General features: G+C 50.3%; 5 protein-coding genes across 5 annotated transcripts; 3 read left to right on the forward strand and 2 right to left on the reverse strand.

Annotated features, from left to right (window-relative positions):
* The first annotated feature begins 1,733 nt into the window (after positions 1–1,733).
* Positions 1,734–4,723, forward strand: glfB (uncharacterized protein). Its single transcript, XM_077804453.1, has 6 exons — positions 1,734–2,604; positions 2,667–2,734; positions 2,810–2,815; positions 2,870–3,087; positions 3,151–3,558; positions 3,618–4,723. Exons 1-6 carry the CDS (start codon positions 2,471–2,473, stop codon positions 3,984–3,986), a joined length of 1,203 nt encoding a protein of 400 aa, XP_077660604.1. The 5' UTR covers positions 1,734–2,470; the 3' UTR covers positions 3,987–4,723.
* A 466-nt stretch (positions 4,724–5,189) lies between these two features.
* Positions 5,190–7,256, forward strand: AFUA_3G12710 (uncharacterized protein). Its single transcript, XM_749257.2, has one exon. It carries the CDS (start codon positions 5,628–5,630, stop codon positions 6,780–6,782), a length of 1,155 nt encoding a protein of 384 aa, XP_754350.1. The 5' UTR covers positions 5,190–5,627; the 3' UTR covers positions 6,783–7,256.
* A 373-nt stretch (positions 7,257–7,629) lies between these two features.
* Positions 7,630–9,648, reverse strand: AFUA_3G12720 (sugar transporter-like protein; the record flags this gene model as incomplete). The annotated part of the gene is made up of 8 exons (XM_749256.1): positions 7,630–7,776; positions 7,842–7,971; positions 8,029–8,167; positions 8,219–8,391; positions 8,533–8,892; positions 8,943–9,241; positions 9,304–9,503; positions 9,564–9,648. 8 exons carry the CDS (start codon positions 9,646–9,648, stop codon positions 7,630–7,632), a joined length of 1,533 nt encoding a protein of 510 aa, XP_754349.1.
* Positions 9,649–11,273: 1,625 nt separating this feature from the next.
* Positions 11,274–13,632, reverse strand: AFUA_3G12730 (transcription factor TFIIIB subunit BRF1; the record flags this gene model as incomplete). The annotated part of the gene is made up of 3 exons (XM_749255.1): positions 11,274–12,908; positions 12,965–13,173; positions 13,230–13,632. The coding sequence occupies 3 exons, from the start codon at positions 13,630–13,632 to the stop codon at positions 11,274–11,276; spliced, it is 2,247 nt and encodes a 748-aa protein (XP_754348.1).
* A 1,666-nt stretch (positions 13,633–15,298) lies between these two features.
* AFUA_3G12740 (putative copper resistance-associated P-type ATPase) lies at positions 15,299–19,063 on the forward strand (the record flags this gene model as incomplete). The annotated part of the gene is made up of 1 exon (XM_749254.1): positions 15,299–19,063. The coding sequence occupies one exon, from the start codon at positions 15,299–15,301 to the stop codon at positions 19,061–19,063; it is 3,765 nt and encodes a 1,254-aa protein (XP_754347.1).
* Between the last annotated feature and the right edge of the window lie 111 nt (positions 19,064–19,174).

The raw sequence follows: 19,174 nt of genomic DNA on the forward strand, positions 1-19,174 counted from the left end.
AAACGCTAATTATTGTTGTAGATCTCTTCCAGAAACTGTGCCAAATCGTTGATCAACTTGATTATGCCCGTGTTCCATTGGAGTTTACTGATAAGTGATGACGAGGCGTCAGGGACCTGCTCCGTAGTACTAACACTAGTACTAGGTATATGTACTCACCGGCTATCAGGGCCCCTGCTGGTCTTGTCCCTGTGTTGGATGATGCAGTGTGGCAGTGGATCTATAGATCCATTGTAATCTCTGCTTGTCTGATTTTCGGGCAACCGTGCAGACTTGGGAACTTATCAAGAACATCCTACTACACATTGCGATGCTTATCTGAAAATCAAGTAATCCGGGTCGTTGCCCCGTTGGTAGAGTAGGCACCCTCCATAGCCTACAAAACAAGCAGACAAACACTGTAGGCACTCGGACGCCCGAAAATCAGATGCTCGTAGGTCCCTGACTGATCGTTTCCCATTTCATCACCCATGTCCTTGGTTTCAGTTGGTCCCTGATAGACTACTTTAGGTAGGTGAAGGTTAGAGCATGCCACAAGAAGTCAGGTCCCATGCAACATCAGGGAACCAAGGCGTGATAGCGGCAGGTCTTCAAAGCTCATTGGATTGAGATCGCCGCATTCCCCACAAGTAAGGGACCTCGCGGCGGCGCTATGGATAAGTGGCGGGTATTGGATTGCTTGGCTTTCAGACTGCTTGCGTAATGCAGGTGGTGACAAGCAGGTCACTGTTAATTTCGATCAACGTTCAATGTTGCAAGATATTGCCGGTTTGTTGTCGTACCCTTCAATCAGAGTCCATGAATTGATGATGGAGAGTACGTATAACGAAGATCAGGAGGTCGGCAGGAAAATGATTATCCTTCGACGCTTCACTGGCGGTCAAAATAAGTTACTGTTGTATCATATTGATGAACTGCCTATGAAGATAACGAATTCTGTTAAAATATCTCCTTAACTTGGCTTCAATAATAGGGCACACAGCTTTTCTTTAAAGGAACTTGCTGGAAGTAACTAATAATCTGCCAAATATTCAGGTCTGGGAACCATGAAGTTGGAAAAGGGGCAGGAGGCTAAGAATTTAAGGAAGAAGATAGAGAAGTGGATACCTGGCGTGCACCAGCGAAACAAAGAGCTCACCATCAGCCAGGTGCTCGCCACGAGTGACCATACTTTGTACTTAGCATACTGAAAGCATTCACTATTGAGGAATTAGATCTCGCTTCTCGCACTTCTGGGTACCCCCACCACCAGGTACACAAAAGTCCGAACATTAGAGCTTCAATTTCAAATTGACACATCTTATCTTTGCAGTTACTCCGTACCTTGTACTATGTAGCACCTGAGAAGTAGATGCACACTGCAGGTTGCATAGTAGGTACTCTATTCCGTGCCATTTTTAAGGTACCATCACACCAAAGAAACACAACGAACGAAATACCACTACGGAGTACGGATACCACAGTCAATTTGTTCGGTCTCGCCTCTTCCACTCCACTTGGCCACACAGAAGTCTGAATTGGGATCTCTGTTGGCCAGAACGTAGAAAAAGTTGAAACTGGGCGCTCGAAGGTCGGAACCACTTGCGGGTGTTTCAACTTCTGATTTGGTACTAGCCGATACCTCATCCAGTGGTAGTGGTTGGGACTTAACCGCTTTTGAATTTAGCCCCATCTGCCCCCACCGCTATTCTTGTCACATCTTCCAAGTGGGCCAAATCCCAAGGCTCTACGGTATTATCAGAGGGGATGCTTTCAACAGGAATATGCATACCTTACGGAGACCCCCCAGCTAAACTAAGTTTTCGGCTGCGTCTGACACTGTACGTACCACCGTTTACGGAGTAGAGGACAACGCTTGCTAAGACTAGCTTCAGCGTCCAACTTTTTGCCAACGAACGACATACCTCATCCCAGCCCACGATCTCGCTATCATCTTATTTCTCTTCCATTTTCATTTTTATTATTATTATTATTTGGTCCAGCAGCTCTGTTGTACCTACTACAACTACGTACAACCACTACTTGCTCTTCTGAGCCAGATCATTAGCCCCCTAATCCAACCCGACCCGTGTTTGATCCCCCAACCCTTGGATATTTACGCAATACAATTACTTTTTATTTCTTTCCGTGTAAGAACGGAGTACCTCTCTACTCTCAGACGAAACTCAAATCCTATCCGCTGTTTTTTCTTTTCCGTCTCCCCTCTCCTCTTCCGTCACATACCTCAAGTTCATCCATCTCCCTTCGGTCGAAGCATTGCTTGTCCTCTATTTCGTTTTCCGTTTTGGTTCCTGTTCTTTTCATCATTCTTGACCAACTCTAGTCTCACTCGTTAGACCTCTGTTTCTATTTTTCTTCTTCTTTCACAGCTTCACCCCTGGCCTCCGCGCGCTTTGGTCAGAGCAGCCTTCTACGGCCGCGCCCTTTCGATTTTAAGCAATTCCTATCCGACCAGAGTCAACTCTTCACAATGAGTAACGAAGGAGAAAAAGCCAGAGTCTCCGGCGAGGTCTCTCGCCCAGAGCCCACCCTGCCCACCGTCAATCCCGCCGTTGAGAAGTCGGAGCCCTCCAAGCCTACATTCCACCCTGCCGTCTATGTGAGGTGAGCACAACCATTCATCTTGATACAACAATAAAGAATCAGTTATGCTGAGGCTTTGTTAGTCTCTGGATTGCTTTGAGTTCCAGCGTCATCCTGTTCAACAAGCACATCCTGGATTATGCCCAATTCCGTAAGTGAAATCTGGCCAATTCGCTTTAGCCGATCAAGTTTTCTCATCCAGCCTACTAACAATTTATCTGTACAGGCTTCCGTAAGTCTTTTTTTGGTCGTTAAGTCTCGCCAAACGAAATCTAACACTTCCCAGCTATCATCCTGACAACATGGCACTTGGCATTCGCGACTTTCATGACTCAGGTTCTCGCCCGCACAACAACTCTGCTCGATGGCCGCAAGACTGTGAAGATGACTGGAAGGGTCTACCTGCGCGCTATTGTACCGATTGGCCTTTTCTTCTCCCTGAGTTTGATCTGCGGTAATGTGACATACCTGTACCTGAGTGTTGCCTTTATCCAGATGCTGAAGGTGTGTTTCTGCTCTGATCAACTTGCCATTTTGCTGGCGATAATTGCTGATGACGGTACATAGGCAACAACTCCGGTCGCTGTGTTGCTCGCTACCTGGGCTATGGGAATGGCCCCCGTCAACCTGAAAGTCCTCTTCAACGTCGCTGTTATTGTCATCGGTGTCGTCATTGCCTCGTTTGGTGAGATCAAGTTCGTCTTCATCGGTTTCCTGTTCCAGATTGGCGGTATTGTTTTCGAAGCCACCCGTTTGGTCATGGTTCAGCGCCTTCTCAGCTCTGCTGAATTCAAGATGGACCCTCTCGTTTCCCTGTACTACTTCGCTCCTGTTTGCGCTGTGATGAATGGTGTCACTGCCTTGTTCGTTGAAGTGCCTAATCTGACTATGGGCCACATCTACAACGTTGGTATCTGGACCTTGCTGGCCAACGCTGTTGTTGCTTTCCTGCTCAACGTTTCCGTCGTTTTCCTGGTAAGATAGTGTCCGCCAACCTCGCATTTCCCATTTTGGTTGTTAACACTTGAACGCAGATCGGAAAGACTTCATCCCTTGTCATGACCCTCTGTGGTGTACTGAAAGATATCCTTCTTGTCGCTGCATCGATGATGATCTGGCAGACTCCTGTTACCCCTCTCCAATTCTTCGGTTACTCGATTGCTCTGATCGGCCTGGTCTACTACAAGCTTGGTGGTGATAAGATTAGGGAGTACGCTGGCCAGGCCAACCGGTCCTGGGCTGAGTACGGTGCCAACCACCCCGCTCAGCGCAAATCTATCATCATCGGTGCCGTTGTTCTCATCTTCTTCCTGCTGATCGGCTCCATGGCGCCCAGCTACGCTCCCGAGTCTGTGGACAAGGTCAAGGGCATGCTTGGCGGCGCAACTGCTGGGAATGCGTAAAGAAAATGTTCAAAGAATGCAGATTAATCTGCATACAATGAAGAGCATGCGAGAAACCTCGCATGAGGCGCGGCAACGCAAAAATATTGCTGGGTGAGATATATTTGTCACCTGTTGGCGTCAGCAAAATAAAATGCAAGATTCCATAAAGCAGGACTCTGGCTTAATACTTTTCATTCACTTTTCATATTGAGGCCCTTTGAAAGACAAGTCCCTGGCCATATATTTTCTTTCCTCACCCTCTCTTCCGAATCAATGCGTGCTTCCGTTGAGATCATCCACATGTTTGGCCGACTGGAAGCCTGACTCGGCGACATGCAGGGAATGCAGCCGGTCTCGCCTTCCTAGATGCGACGACATCAGATAATATGCTTTGACCTTCGGAGGTATTCCCTTCTTTTTTCCGCGTTTTGCATCACGGACATCATCCGTACGGGGACTACAGAGGTTTACTGGTTCTTTCCATCTTTTTCTATGAACATTGACTGTCATGTTAGATTAGCACGAGGTTCCGGTGTCGGATGTGTGTTGTTCTCTGTTTCTTCAACTTCATTCTCGCCAACGTTTTCTTTATCCCTTTATCTTCTCCCTGTGAATATAGGATACTTCTCATGTGCTACCAAATAGAGTTTGCTTTTTTTTTTCTGGATAGACATTAAATGCAATGAATTACCTTGTGTCCATCATTATGACGGATCGAGGTCCTTGGTTGTCTTGGTCTCTTCCCGAGAGAAAAAAAACTCCCAGCCACGCTGGTGTTGTCCTGAGGCATTAGGCCAATTTGCAAGGCTCCCAATCACTTTTGGTTGCGTGTTGTCAAGCGGGCGTCAGTGACGGGCCAATCATGACCCAGCTGAAACCTCAGGCCAGCAACAGCCGGATTGGCCAATGATTGTGCAGGGTGGCGCATAGAAGGGGCCGACGCGCGGACAGGGCGTCCATATTCTGACCACTCAAATTGGGTCTCGGAGAACACTGACCCACATTACATTGACTAGCGTTGTGATTCATCAACCAATAATGCGGCAATCCTTATAGGCCGATCTGGATCTTGTGGGGGCTGCACATCATTACGGTATTGTAAGGTATGCGGCTGCCGGGCACCGCCGTGCTTTGCATAGCAACACTGCAAGTGCTGCAGGGCTTGGCACTGTATCTTACAGTATCAGTGTGAATTCTCTCCGCATCCTCCAAAGAAGCTCTAAGCGACGCAGAAAAGATCCGCATCCGTCAGCGCCTTTTTCACGCGTTCTTCCTCCAAATCTCTCTTCTCTCCGCTGATCCCGTGGATCTAAGTTCTCACTGCTTGCCATCACGTCTAATCCCATCATCTTTCCTGTGTTCCCCTTCCTTCCTCTTCTTTCGTCCCAATTCCTCTCCTTCTCCTCACCTTCCATCTCTCACTCAGCTCTCAAAGTCTCTCCAGCAACACACGACCGTCGTCATTACTTCTCTTCTCCGAGCCCTTTGACAACCACCGCCTTCTCCGCATCTCTTTCCTTTTCATCGGCGTCATTCAACCGTCTTGCTTTCATCGACAGGTTACTCTAGCTTGAATTTTATAGCTCACTTAACAGGACAGAACGCAACAGTTTCGGATTTCGGATTCACCCTCTTAACCACCTTCGCAAGTCTCTAGCCATGTGCCCAATGCTCCTCAGTGGTCTTGCGGATGGACCCGCCATGGTCCTATCCCCTCGCCAGGAACACGCTTTTGTTCAGTTCCCTCGCCAGTCGCAGCTCGACTCGGCCTCTGCCGCGTCTCACAATTCATTCTTCAGGAATGGCGTGCACTCTCAGGCCTCCAACAATGTCTTTTCCGCACCCAAGCTGGCCAACACGGCCGCCAGTTCTTCCAGAATTTCGCGCAAGAGATCGCGAGATGAAGCCGAGTCTGAGGAAGCACTCAGTGCTTCGAGCGCGCCTGCAGTGGCCGCGCCAGCGCCCAAGGAGGAGCCTATCTATGGGGAGGGTATGACACTTATCAATCCTCGCACCGGCATGTCGCTTTCTGCAGAGAGCCAGACAGGCACTTGGTACGAAGAACAGCTCGAAAACGCTGCTGCCACAGCGGCTCCTGTCTCGTCGCGGTCCCTGGCCAGTTCGTCCGAACTTCACAGCCGCAAGTCGCAACGCCTTGACCCATCCGCCTCCCGTGTCGACGACATCACGCTCGCCCACATTCAACGAAGACTTCACAAGACAACCGCCGAAGACAACCACCGCCTCCTTAACGCCGGAGCCCGCACCAACCCCTTAACCCCGAACGAACCCCAGGTTGACGACGCAACCCACCTCCTCGGAATCAGCTGGCAACGAATCTCTACCGACGACGTCGACATGGCGGCCGCCGTGCGTGGCTGGAAAAAGTACATTGACAAGCAATTCGCCGCGTACCTTCTGGACTCGCAGATCCTCATGAAAAACCGCGCGCTCAACGCGTACCTGGTTACAGCGCGACCAATCACTCCTGCCGGACCTGCCATTGCCCCAGCCTTCTATCTCTTCAGCGAAGACCTCAGCCAGGCTCAGCTTGTGGCCTCCTCCTGGGAACAATGCGTGCACAATCTCCGCTCGGTTCCCGTAATCTTTGAGCAAAACCAAGTACTCAGCGCTGCAGACAGACAATGCAATAACAACAGCAGCGGCCCAGGCGTTTTAGGCCTGGACACGACCACGGAACCGGGCCTCCCGCTCCTGCAAATGATGTGCGCCCAGCCAGTCGGCAGCGACATGCGCGCGGCGGGACTAAACAATAGCGTAGGAATGGCGACGGGGATGGAAATTGACACTTAAAGCAAACAGTTCACTGACGACAAAACCGCTAACGACACCTCGACGACGACGACCCAGAGCTGCTTTCCTTCTCGCATTCGCGTTTCGATTCCACATTTTCCGCCGCGGACTTCAGCAACCACCTAACCATTTCGGGTAGTTCTTTAACATCTTCAACCGGTCGTCGTGGTTATTTCTCGTAATTTTTGCGTCTCGGTTTCGGAGTTGCATTTGTGGGTTCTTTTCTTTCTTCTTTTCCATGTGTTATTTCTTTTTTTTTATTCTATCTCTTCCTACATCGAATATGAATTGTTGCAAGTCTGAAATGATGCCCGGGAGAGAAGAAATAAAAAGGGGTTGTAGTGAACGCCATGCTTTCGTATCTTATCATTATGTGTGTTTGTGCTTCTTGATTGTGTTTATGCCGATCAATCAATTCTATCTATCAAAAGAATGATAGGGGGGAAAACCAAATTAAAAGAAAGCTAATTTTTCAAGAGCATTGGATGCTATTTGAAATTAAAGAAAAAAAAAGTTCATTAACTACGTATGTCGTTTTATAATTAGACTCACATAATCACTAGCTAAGTATATATCGCAGAGGCAGGTTGGACTACCAGCTACCAGGACTCATCTGGCTAAGCTTGACAGCTGTACAGGGTATGTAGACAATCTATTTTCCATCCTTCCGTTGGTGAACGTCACCGTCATCATGTCTGAAAGTTGGATCGTAACAATTTTGCATTGCGTCGATTTGATTTCCCTTACTGTCTTGCGGCTTCTCCTCAGCTCCGGGGCCAGGGCTGCGAGGCGTCTGCTGACCACTGCACTGGCCCTGCGCTGAAGAGGCAAGGCTGTTGCGTATGATCTAGCCGATCTTCTCGACGATGACCTCGGAGTGACCCTTCGACTGGCGTTCTTCGGTGTGGTGGGCCTTGAGCGAATCCCTGAGGAATAGACCGTCGATTTCTTCAAGGGTTAGATTGGCGGTCTCGGGGTAGAAGAAGTAGATGAGCTAGAGGCCCAGGATTAGTACATGACGGTCAGGGTCAGTGGACTGGGATAGTCGGCTCCACTTACGGGTATAAAGGAGAAGTTAAGACACATGAAGATGAGATAGGTCTTCCAGCGCAGCTTCTCAAGGAGGATGGGAGTGATCATGGCCACGAAGAAGTTCCAGAGCCAGTTTGCGGACACTCCGATGGATTGTCTATTCGAGTTAGAAGACTACAGGGAACAACAAATATCACTCGACACGCGGACATACCCCTTGGTGCGCGCATGTAGAGGAAGGAGTTCGGGTCCGTATGGCCATGGGATGCAATTGGTCGATGCTCCAAAGATGAGCATGAACAGGAAGAAGAAAGCGACAGCCGCCGTCGCTGTGGGCTTTGCCTGAGAGGTTCCTGATCAAACGTTAAAGCGCTGAAGTGCTCGGAAAGGAGACTTGAAGATACCTTCGAACGAAAACAGGATGGCAAGCATCAACATGCAGGAGCCTAGACCGAATGATCCCCACATCATGGGGTTTCGACGTCCAAGGCGGTCTGCATACAGTGTAGGATACAATGAACCTAGAGCGATATGATTAATCTTTTGCGTCTTGTGCACGAATATGTCGAGATAAATCCTACCGATGACAAACATAATCTGAATCACTCCACCAACGAGTGAGCTCGTCTTTGCCGTGAGGCCAACATTATCCTGCAAGACTAGGCAATGAGTCAGAAAAGCTCCAGCCCCTATTTAGACACAGCAGTCTGATTCTCACCTGTTGTAACGTAGAACTGGCTTCTTGTCAGTTCGAACAGCCTGCAAACGTGCATGCGGGTCACTTACAACGATGATATTGGTACCGCCCATTTGGTTGATGAACTGGAGCCCGTAAGCCATAAGAACCCGTCGACCAGTCTGCAAATCATCTCTCTTAAGGAAGATCTGAGACCATCTGTATTCTCCACGCGCGCTTTCCAACTCGAGTGCTTGTAAGATTCCTTCCGACTCGGCAAGGACCTTCGGGTGATCAGGTGCCCGGTCATACACCTCACACAAAACCTGCAGTGCTTCCTCGTTACGACCTTTCCTGTATAACCACCGGGGACTTTCTGGGAGCCTGTCACACCCGTTAGATCTGACCAATATAAATTCAAGTGCAGTTGTACACGGAACTGGCCGACTTACCCAGCAACTAAAATGACTACAAGCACGGCGAATATTTCCTGACAAGCGATGGGTAATCGCCAACTGATTGACCCCGTAACATAGGTCATACCATAGTCAAACCAATAGGCGAGGACAATCCCAACCCCAACGGCAAGCGGTAGGCTGCACACCAATTTTCCCCGTTTCCGCGCCTCACATAGCTCTGCTTGGTAGACAGGCACTAATGTTGACATAATCCCAGTGCCGATACCGTTGACGAAGCGGGATATGAGTAACTGCGTTAGGGAGTATGAGCATGTCTGGACCGTACCACCGACCTATAGAGCCAGGCAGATTAGTCGCTGTTCATATCATTCATTCATTCGCGGGCTGCACTCACTACTACATAGACCATCGAAAACCACATAGACTTTTGGAACCCAAGCCTGTCTGTTGTCATAAAGGCAATAAAAGTACCGAAGAAGCAGCCCAGATTGTAGATTGACACGAGGAATCCGAGCATGCCCGCGCGTGGGTGGTTGACGATATTCAGAAAGTCTTCATTGTTGATGATTCCGGAGAAGACACCCTGATTATAGCCTGGAAAAGCACAGAGTTAGCACACAACCGTCAAATTGTGAGGGTTTCATGGAATCCCACCGAATAGGACAAACGCAATCTGGCAGGTGATCAGAATCGCCATTCGGAGGCCTAGCCCTCGACTATACATCTTGATCTTAGCCATGCTGCGAGTGGAAAGACGCGATGAGACGTCAGAAAGGAGAATCGGTTCAGAAGTTGCTCCAATGGATAGTTAATTAGGAAGTATTTATGTATGCCACACGACGCAAGATAGGGGGGGCATGAGTGGATGATGCAGGCCATGCAGATCTACGACATACCTGCTACAACCCGGGAGCTCGGGCGCGCACAGCGCGGAGCTTTACTGCTCTTCCAACAGGCATGGTCCTCCCAGAAGTCCCATTAAACCATTCGAGACGGTCACAGGCGCAAGGCTCCATACCAGATTCCGCGGAAATCGGGGAAACTCTCACGGCTATGCTAAAGATGGAATCAAGGAGGAAATGGTGATCGAGAACTCCAAGGAAAGGTAGGCAGCATCAGGTGGGACCGCAGATTTGGTCCTATCATTGTAGTCCGTGAGTCGCCTTTTCCTTACGCATTCCTGAGGTTCAATGGGGCTCAGAGCAGAGCCCGAGCTTGAAAACTTCCTAGCAGGTCTCGAGCAGCCCATGAACAAGACGTGCATCATGCTGAATCTTATTTGCATACTCAAGTTTCATCTTGACATCACTCTGTGCCATGATCACAGGCAACAAGCAGGCTGTGGACTGAAACAGGAAAGGGTTGCCCTGGAGGTTGGACACGACACCATCACTCGACGCACTTCAGGCTATCATACGACTTCTCATCACGCTTATCTTTCTTTCCAAAACCTCCGGCAGGGGTGACCCCTTGTTCTGGTGAGGGTCCGCATCATCTAGATCTGTCCTAGCCGTTAGACAAAGTCCCATTATAGACGCTGGAGCCAGCAGACCATGATCACAAGCATATAGTTCAGTCCCATTTGCTGTGGAATGGCAAAGAAAGCTTGTGTGGGGCAGTCGTACTTGAATGCATGATGACGCCGAGTCAAATGAATGAGCTTCTGACAGTACTTTCGGGATGGTGCTGGATGACAGGAGAGGAAACTGGTGGGAGGTGGTTGACAAGAGGAATCTCACCGTGTACTACTACTATCCACACCCATCGCAACCACGTGACGAAGGCAGCACAATCCTGGTTCCCACAAAACTACGAAAATAATACTTCAGATGAAGCAGATTTGTCTTGTGAGTCCAGGAAAAATATATTCATATAAAGTGCTGCGCATTTTGCTCGTGGATCGTGTGATTGGGATAGAAGGGCAAACTTTTGGACCAGCGTCAATTTCCCTTTAGAGAATAGCCTTATTGCGTATGGAATGTGGGCAGCCAAAATAGCTAGATTCCATATTTCATTGTGGGCTTTTCGTGATAGACGATCTTCTGCCACTCTAAATAATGATTGACAAGTACTGAACTCTGATTGATGGCTGGCTAGCTACAGGGAGGCGCTCATTCCTACTGACGATCGATTACCTGGTCAAGTAACTCGATACTCCGGGACGGGCAAAAGGTGATCGTTGATCAAGAGACTGGGAAAAAAATCTCCGCACTCCGGCAGCAGGTCGAGAGGCTTTTTTCAAATGGATCATCAACGGTCCTGCATCTGACCGTCAAGCTCAAGACTTGGTGTTCAGAGGATAGGTGCATAAGATCAGATGCATTTCAAAGCTCGCGCCACACACCACGCTTGTCTCAATTCTACCTAATCGCTACCATAATCACTTTCATCGTCGTAATAGTCGCCATACTGCCCTGCAAAGGCAGCTTCGACACCGTCTGGGTCCTCCTCATAGTCATCCTCCTCCTCCTCGTCGTCGTCGTAGTCGTCCATTTCTTCCTCCGGAATCTTTCCTGACTCAGGTGCTGGTCCGAGCACCTCCTCGTTGGTATGCGCGCTGTCAATCTTGCCAACCTGTACTCCCGGCTGAAGGGGTTTCTCCCCTGGAAATTGTGTGGACCTCCGAGGGGGAGCGGGAGAGGCGGCAGGCTTGGCAGTTGCCAGTGAAATCGCCCGTGGTTCCACACTGGCACTGCGGCGTGAAGCCACACTCTGGCTTCGACTCCGGCTCCTGCTCATACTCTCCGCCTTGGCCTTGGCAGCCTCGTCGGCCCCTTCATCGCCGAACAACGATTCCAGAAGGCGATAGTTGATCTTCTTACTAAACCCTCTGCGCTCGAGCATGCGACGAGTTGCTTCGGCCGGAGTAGATGCCCTGGTGCTTCTGCCATCCGCATCTTCCCCGTCCCCTTCAAGATAGGTGACGTCTCCCAGCCTGCCCCTTCGGCGTTTACGAGGCTTACGCATTCCTGGCTGGGAATCGGCCTCCGCCAGGGCTCGTTTCAAGGCCTTGGCCTGTTGTGTTCGCAAGTAGTCCTTGTTCTCGTGCACCCAAATTCGTTCTTTGATTTCAACTTCGGCTGGAGATAGAAGACAGTTGGCGACCTCCGGATCATCTTCGAATTCGGAGGCGTCAATTTCTGCCCGGTCAGAAACTTTGTTCTCTTGTTCCCGGCCCGAAGCCACGCTCTCAATCATGTTAGAACCTTTCGATAACAGAGCCGTCATCTCATTTTCAAGAGCTTCCTCTGATGCAATCTGTTCAGGGGTTGGCGGCGGCAGTTTCGGTCGTTTGGGTGCAGCAGGACGTGCCGATTTTGCTATTGCCGCTTCTTCTCCAACTTCCGATACAACCTTATTGAGCACAGAGGTTACTGATGCTCGCCGTCGGCCACTGTCCGCCGTGGTCAGCGCCGGGTCAATGGGGAGACTAGGAATAGCGAAGCCATCAGCATCAAGACGCCTTGGCTCAGCAGGAGTCGCGTCCTGCGTGTTTCCCTCGATCGCAGCCGCGGTGTCCGAGGCCTTTCTTTTTACGCTTCGCGATGGCTTTCTTCCCTCTCGGGCTCTGGTAAAGGAAGGGGGATCATGTGCATTCTCCAGCTGCACAGAGCGAAACTGATCGACCGTGAGCTCAGCGCTCTCCGTTGAGCTAAATTCATTTAAACGCTGGTTGATGGTGATCTCGGTGACTTTCACCACATAAACGACCTCACGAACTGTTCGACGAAAATTGTTCATTCGAGCTGCAAGGATCAAAGCAGCGCCACAAATACCGGCCGGACGTCGACCGGTAGTCATCCAATCACGGTTCATTCGCTGAACAATGCGAACTGCCTCGCTGGCAACTTGCATCGTCGCAGTCCCGAATTCGAGTTGCTTGGCGAACCGATAGATCAAACTCTCTGGATCAATCGGGTTCATCAAGAAGACATTACCGCCAAGACGTAGTTCATCTAGGAGGGCCTTGTAGGTTCGACCGAGTTTAAATACATTGACCTGAACAGAGTTAGCGAGTGTACGGACCCAGGGTCTAATTGCCGTAAATTACTCACCATCAGTGCGTCGGCAAAATCAATAAGCATGACAGTGTTCCCATCTTGTCGTCGACAGGCGATATACAGACAGACAGCTGCAACCGTCTTCGTCCGACGACCTTGGATGAAGTTTAAGCCGACAGCGAGCTTGAAAACCTGACCAGCGGCTTTCATGGCACTCTCCGGGATGTTCAGAGCACGACTTAGTTGGTTTATATAACGAGTTCCTTGCCAAAGTCAGCACGAGCTAGTAAAACAGAGAGGGGGGAGAAGGGATACCTACCGTTTTGTTCTGTAATTTCTCGACTCTCCATAGCACCTCCTCGTTGAAAGCCCGGTCCATAGCTGCGGACATGGGTCTGGTCTTCACCGACGAACGTTCCTTGAACAACCGCTGCACCCGATGATGTTTCACCGAAAGTGACTTCGGAGACAATATTTGCCTCACTAATGACAGTACCACAGCCCGAGCAAACCTTTTGGCCGTCATCCTCCACAATATGAGGAGCTGGACATCCAGGATTGGGGCATGTAGTGGTCTTAGGATGGGTAGTCGGCCTGGCGGCCTGGGGTCGTGCAACTGGTTGAGGCCGTTTAATCGGAGTCGGAGTAGGAGCCTTGAGGCTCGCCAGACGGCCTACCGGCGGAGCTCTCGGACCACTCCTAGGGGGCATGGAGGGACGCATGTTGGGTCTAAAGGCAGACATCATGCACAACGTGGTGATATCGGAGGAGAGGCTGAGCTGAAACTCGGCCAAATAACCTTCGACTGGAGGCTGTACCTCAGATAGGCAGGGCGCTGAGCATAACGGACAAGGGTTTACGAAGAAGCAAACAGCGCGGGTATAGATCAGTCCTTGTAGTAAAGTACAACAATTGTGATCTAAGCCTCTTATATGGCGATGTTGATTGGACTAATCACGAAAAGGAGATCGAGTCTGGACTTCCAAAAAAGGGAAAAATAGTGGGCTGGGGGAAGGAAAAATGTCCAGACACTGGGGAGGAGACGAGTGAGCGCTTCGAGGTCGACCAGAACGAATAATGATTGTATACGGGATATATTGAGACCATCGAAGAGCCACTAGCAGTAGACCCCGGTAGCAAATGAAAATAGGGACGGAAGCCTCGATCGCAGGGGAAGATGATGAAGAAAGAATGAGAAGAATACACGAGATTGCTGGGGGGCGACTTTGTACGCGTCAAATTTTGTCCGGATCAGTCACGATGGCCCAGTGGGATAGTCACGTGATATAATACCTGGGAATTGGCGGTTCGATTCTCGGGAGAGAACGTTTTATAGAATCAATTGAGGGCAGTTTAAGAGACCATTTCGTCAACGGACAGACCTTCCATACCAGTTTACATTGTGAAATTACTCCTATGTCAGTGGAGTACAGGCTTGACAAACGTCAAGTCTGTACTCTGAACTTCAAGTCTGTACTCCACTGGCAAAGAAGAGCCGATCTCACCTTTTGGGCTCAATATGAAGACTATCACAGCCTAAACTTCATACCTTAGTCAATAATCACCGTCAGCTCATTCTCCTTGCAAGATTGTCGGAATCCATACTACAGGCAAGAGCACAGCTATAGGCATAGTATGGAGTACAGTAGATCCACTCGTTATCAGATTAGCTTGTCACTAGACGTGGTTCTTCCCCGGATTCAATGGATATTCGCCACTCAGTTCTACTCCGTCGGTTCCGTTCCGTCACCAGAGATTAACATCACAACTGCAACGATCCATGAGGTATTGAACACCATCACATGTGTTTGGCTGGGAACTCTTGCATTCCAGAAGAATCATGGGACCGATGCTATTTTGCGCTGTGGTATGCCGTGAATCCGCCATTCAATCATAGGTGGGCCTTCCGTTGCGATGCGAGATTTGTGCGTGGTTTAGTGTATCTTGGAGATCCACAGTCTGTGGTTCAGGATGAACTACGCATAAAAGTCGCATTTTCGCCTCGTTTCGACTGCATGCTTCTACGTTCAATATTACTCTATTCACAGTGAAGGATCTGTATTCCGAAACACTCCTACATAGTCATTTGTCATCAGTTGCACTTCAAAAAGCATGCGATCTCCTGTTTCCGCAGCCGCACTTCATTATCGTACATGCTCTTTTCTTTCATACTGCATACTCTCATCATCAGTGACCGGACATACAACTTGTACAAGATCTGTTGGAACTGCATTTGTAAATAGAGATCCTGGCTGACTGGTCTTGCATTTACCAACTTGACATTGTCCATCTGGGGAAGCCTGACCGTACCCAGCCTGGGCTGTCGCCTTTCTTTCTGGTCTTCTAAGTTGAGCATACATCTTCCTCTGAAAGTTGCCACTGATAACCATGGCTACGGAAACGAGGCCTCTTCCAGCTTCGTCCCCTGTAGCATCGGATGCGCGCTGCCTCACAAGCATGTTTTTCGTTGGCAATGTGCATTGCTCTTCGTGCGTCGCGTACATCACCGAGGTTCTCTCAGGAGAACCAGGGGTGAAAAACATCTCTGTTTCTATCTTGACGCATGAAGTCCGCGTGCTACACAACTTACGCTCGAAGCCAGCAAACTTAGCCAGGGCCCTCATTCGAGCAGCCTTCGAAGTCCATCATGTCACCACGTATGGTCCTGATGGCACGGTAATATCCGATCTAAATACGGCCTCAGAATCTGGATTCTTCTCTGCCCTCCATTCCCCTGCATCCGCCTCGGCTCCCGAAAACAGGCGGCATATCCTCAACTGCGATGCTTGCAGGAAAGAAGAGTTCGAGCGACAGACAGCAAGATCAGCAGCAGCAGTGGAGACATCGAAAGAAGCTGCTGCGACTTCTTCGACAGATGTCAGAGCCCAAAACTTCTCTGACACTGGAAGTCCTGTTCCTCGAAAGACTCTAGCAGATGCGAGTAGCTCAACCGTCGTGAGTGACACTCGGCAGGTGCTTTCGCCGGGTGCTCAAGAGTTCAATGCCCGTATCAGCATTGGTGGGATGACTTGTGCATCGTGCGTCAATACTGTTACAAAAGAGGTCCAACAGCTCGACTTTGTCCGTGAGGTGACGGTCAACCTTCTCACCAATAGTGCAACGCTGCGCTATACAGGCCCTCAAACAAACATCGACAAGATTGTTGACCTGATAGAAGACATCGGTTATGAAGCTTCTGTGGACGAAGTCGAGCCTCTCGTTGCAACAGCGCCTTCGTCTCCAGCCTATCTCGCTGAAATTGCCATTGGTGGAATGACCTGTGGCTCCTGTTCTGCGACCATTGCCCGAGGGCTTGAAGAAATGCCCTTCGTGACGGAAGTTTCTGTGAATCTCCTGGCTCACAGTGGCAGAGTTCAGTTTGTGGGACGGGAAAATGTTGATGCCATTTTGGAGAAAATTGATGGCCTTGGTTACGAGGCCTCCCTCGACAACATCCAACCTGTGGTCGTGAACAACGAAGAGGGTAAGAACCAGAAACGGACAGTCTCAGTTCGCGTCGATGGCATGTTCTGCCACCATTGTCCAGAGCGGGTTCTTGACTCTTTGAAGGCGTTTCCCGACGTGGAATGCGAACGAACATTGTCCCTCAACAACAATGTGCTGAAAGTTACATATACGCCTGACCCTCCTTCGTTGACTATCCGGGCCATCATTCAAACCATTGAGTCAGCGCATGATGCTTTCCAGGCATCTGTCTTCCATCCTCCTAGTCTCGAAGATCGATCGCGCGCCATGCAGCTGCACGAACGTCGTCGATTGTTAATGCGCTTGACCTTTGTTTTGCTGGTCGCGATTCCAACTTTCTTGATCGGTATTGTCTTCATGAGCCTTGTGTCATCGAACAACGGGGTTAGGAAATATTTAGAGCAGCCGATGTGGGCTGGAAGTGTCTCCCGGATGGAATGGGCCCTCTTCATCATGACCACGCCAGTCATGTTCTATGGCACAGACATTTTCCACATACGAGCCATGAAAGAGATCTACTCACTTTGGCGACCGCGAAGTCGCACTCCATTTCTGCGACGATTCTATCGCTTCGGCAGCATGAATCTTCTCATTTCCGCTGGCACCACAGTGGCATACGTGTCTTCGTTGGCTGTTCTCATCATGGATGCTGCCGCAAACTCATCCACCAGCAGCCACAGCACAACATATTTTGACTCGGTGGTGTTTCTGACGTTGTTCATCCTCGCTGGTCGATTCATGGAAGCCTACAGCAAAGCGCGGACAGGAGATGCAGTTGCGTCTCTTGGAAAGCTCAGGCCCTCTGAAGCACTATTGGTTGAAAAGTCCACTCCTATCGATCAGACTGAATTTGGGAAATCATTCTCGTATGAAAACCAACAGCGGATTGCAGTTGATCTCCTCGAAATCGGAGACGTTGTCAGCATTCCTCACGGCGCTTCCCCTCCCGCAGACGGTGTCATCATTGGTCCCAATACCTACCAGTTCGACGAGAGTTCCTTGACTGGAGAATCCAGATGGGTGCGAAAATCAGCGGGTGACCAAGTTTTCACGGGATCTGTGAATGTTGGCCAGCCCGTGAAAATCAAGATCACTGCCCTCGGCGGTTCTTCCATGCTGGACCAGATCATCAACGTGGTCCGCGAGGGACAGAGCAGACGGGCTCCTCTGGAAAGGGTTGCAGACGTACTCACATCCCATTTTGTGCCTGTAATCACTCTCATAGCAATCCTCACATTTCTCATCTGGCTCTCTCTCGGGCTTTCTGGAGCGTTGCCCCCGGACTACCTTGACACGGCACGGGGTGGCTGGGCTTTTTGGAGCCTAGAGTTTGCAATTGCTGTGTTCGTTGTTGCCTGCCCCTGTGGATTGGCCCTTGCTGCCCCTACGGCCCTCTTCGTGGGCGGCGGATTGGCTGCCAGACACGGCATTCTCGTCAAAGGCGGCGGAGAGGCGTTCCAAGAAGCGAGCCGCCTCAACGCCATCGTCTTCGACAAGACTGGCACTCTCACAGAGGGCGGCAGTCTAAAGGTGTCTGATCATGAAGTTCTTGCTACGGACGCTGATCAGATACAAGTCGCCTGGAAGCTTGCTCAGCAGCTGGAGGAAAGCAGCAATCACCCAATCGCTCAGGCAGTTTCTGCTTTTTGTAAGGGGCGTTCGGAAATCCCCGTAGCAGCCTCCGATATTGTAGAAAAATCGGGGCGAGGCATGATGGGCACCTTCACCATCTCGATCAATGATCCCGCATCAAACTCCTCGACGACAGTAGTCTATGAAGCCGCGATTGGCAACGAGGCTCTTCTACAGAGCCTTACTTCTGCGGTAGACACTTACCGTCTTTCTGGTCTGTTGGAGGAATACCAGTCCGCAGGGAAATCCACTGCCATCCTCTCCCTCCGCAAAATCGACCCAACGTCTCCAGACAAACCTTCGTTCACGCCTGCGATTGTCTTTGCCGCAACTGATGCCATCCGCCCCCAGGCCTCAGAGATTATCTCTCGGCTCCGCAAGCGAGACGTCGATGTCTTCATGTGCACAGGGGATAACCAAACCACCGCCTACGCCGTCGCAGACGTGGTCGGCATCCCCCGGTCCAATGTAATGGCCAACGTCATGCCAGCCGGCAAAGCAGACTTTGTCCGCAAGGTCCAGGCCGGCCTGTACCCCGTCCGAAACGAAGACGACGCTGAAAGTCAAACGAACCGATCCGGCTCACGGCCGATAGTCGCCTTCGTCGGCGACGGCGTTAACGACTCGCCCGCTCTCGCAGCCGCCGACGTTAGTATCGCCATGGCGTCCGGCTCTGACGTCGCCATGAACTCGGCTAGCTTCATCCTCCTCAACTCCAAGCTGGATACCATTCTCCAACTTGTCCTCCTCAGCCGGCGCGTCTTCAACCGCGTCAAGATGAACTTTGGCTGGGCTGTTGTGTATAATCTCTGCCTTGTGCCCGTTGCTGCGGGCGTGTTCTATCCCATCGTCACTGGGCAGAAGCATATGATGATGGACGGCGAGATGGTCACCGTTAATGACCACTGGAGGCTTAGTCCGGTGTGGGCTGCGTTGGCTATGGCGTTGAGCAGCGTTTCGGTTATCTGCAGTAGTCTTGCTCTCGCAATCGACGGGCGGACGATCAAGAAACTGTTGGGTCGGTCTATGTCTTGAAGGAGTTGGTTGAGAGTTTCCATCATGTCACAGGTTGGAGTCGTTCATTAGAAGGGCATCGGAATGGGATTATGACTGTTACGATTGCGAATGACTTGTAAGTAGTAATAC

Source organism: Aspergillus fumigatus, chromosome 3 (assembly GCF_000002655.1).
Source record: "Aspergillus fumigatus Af293 chromosome 3, whole genome shotgun sequence".
NCBI lineage: Eukaryota > Fungi > Ascomycota > Eurotiomycetes > Eurotiales > Aspergillaceae > Aspergillus > Aspergillus fumigatus.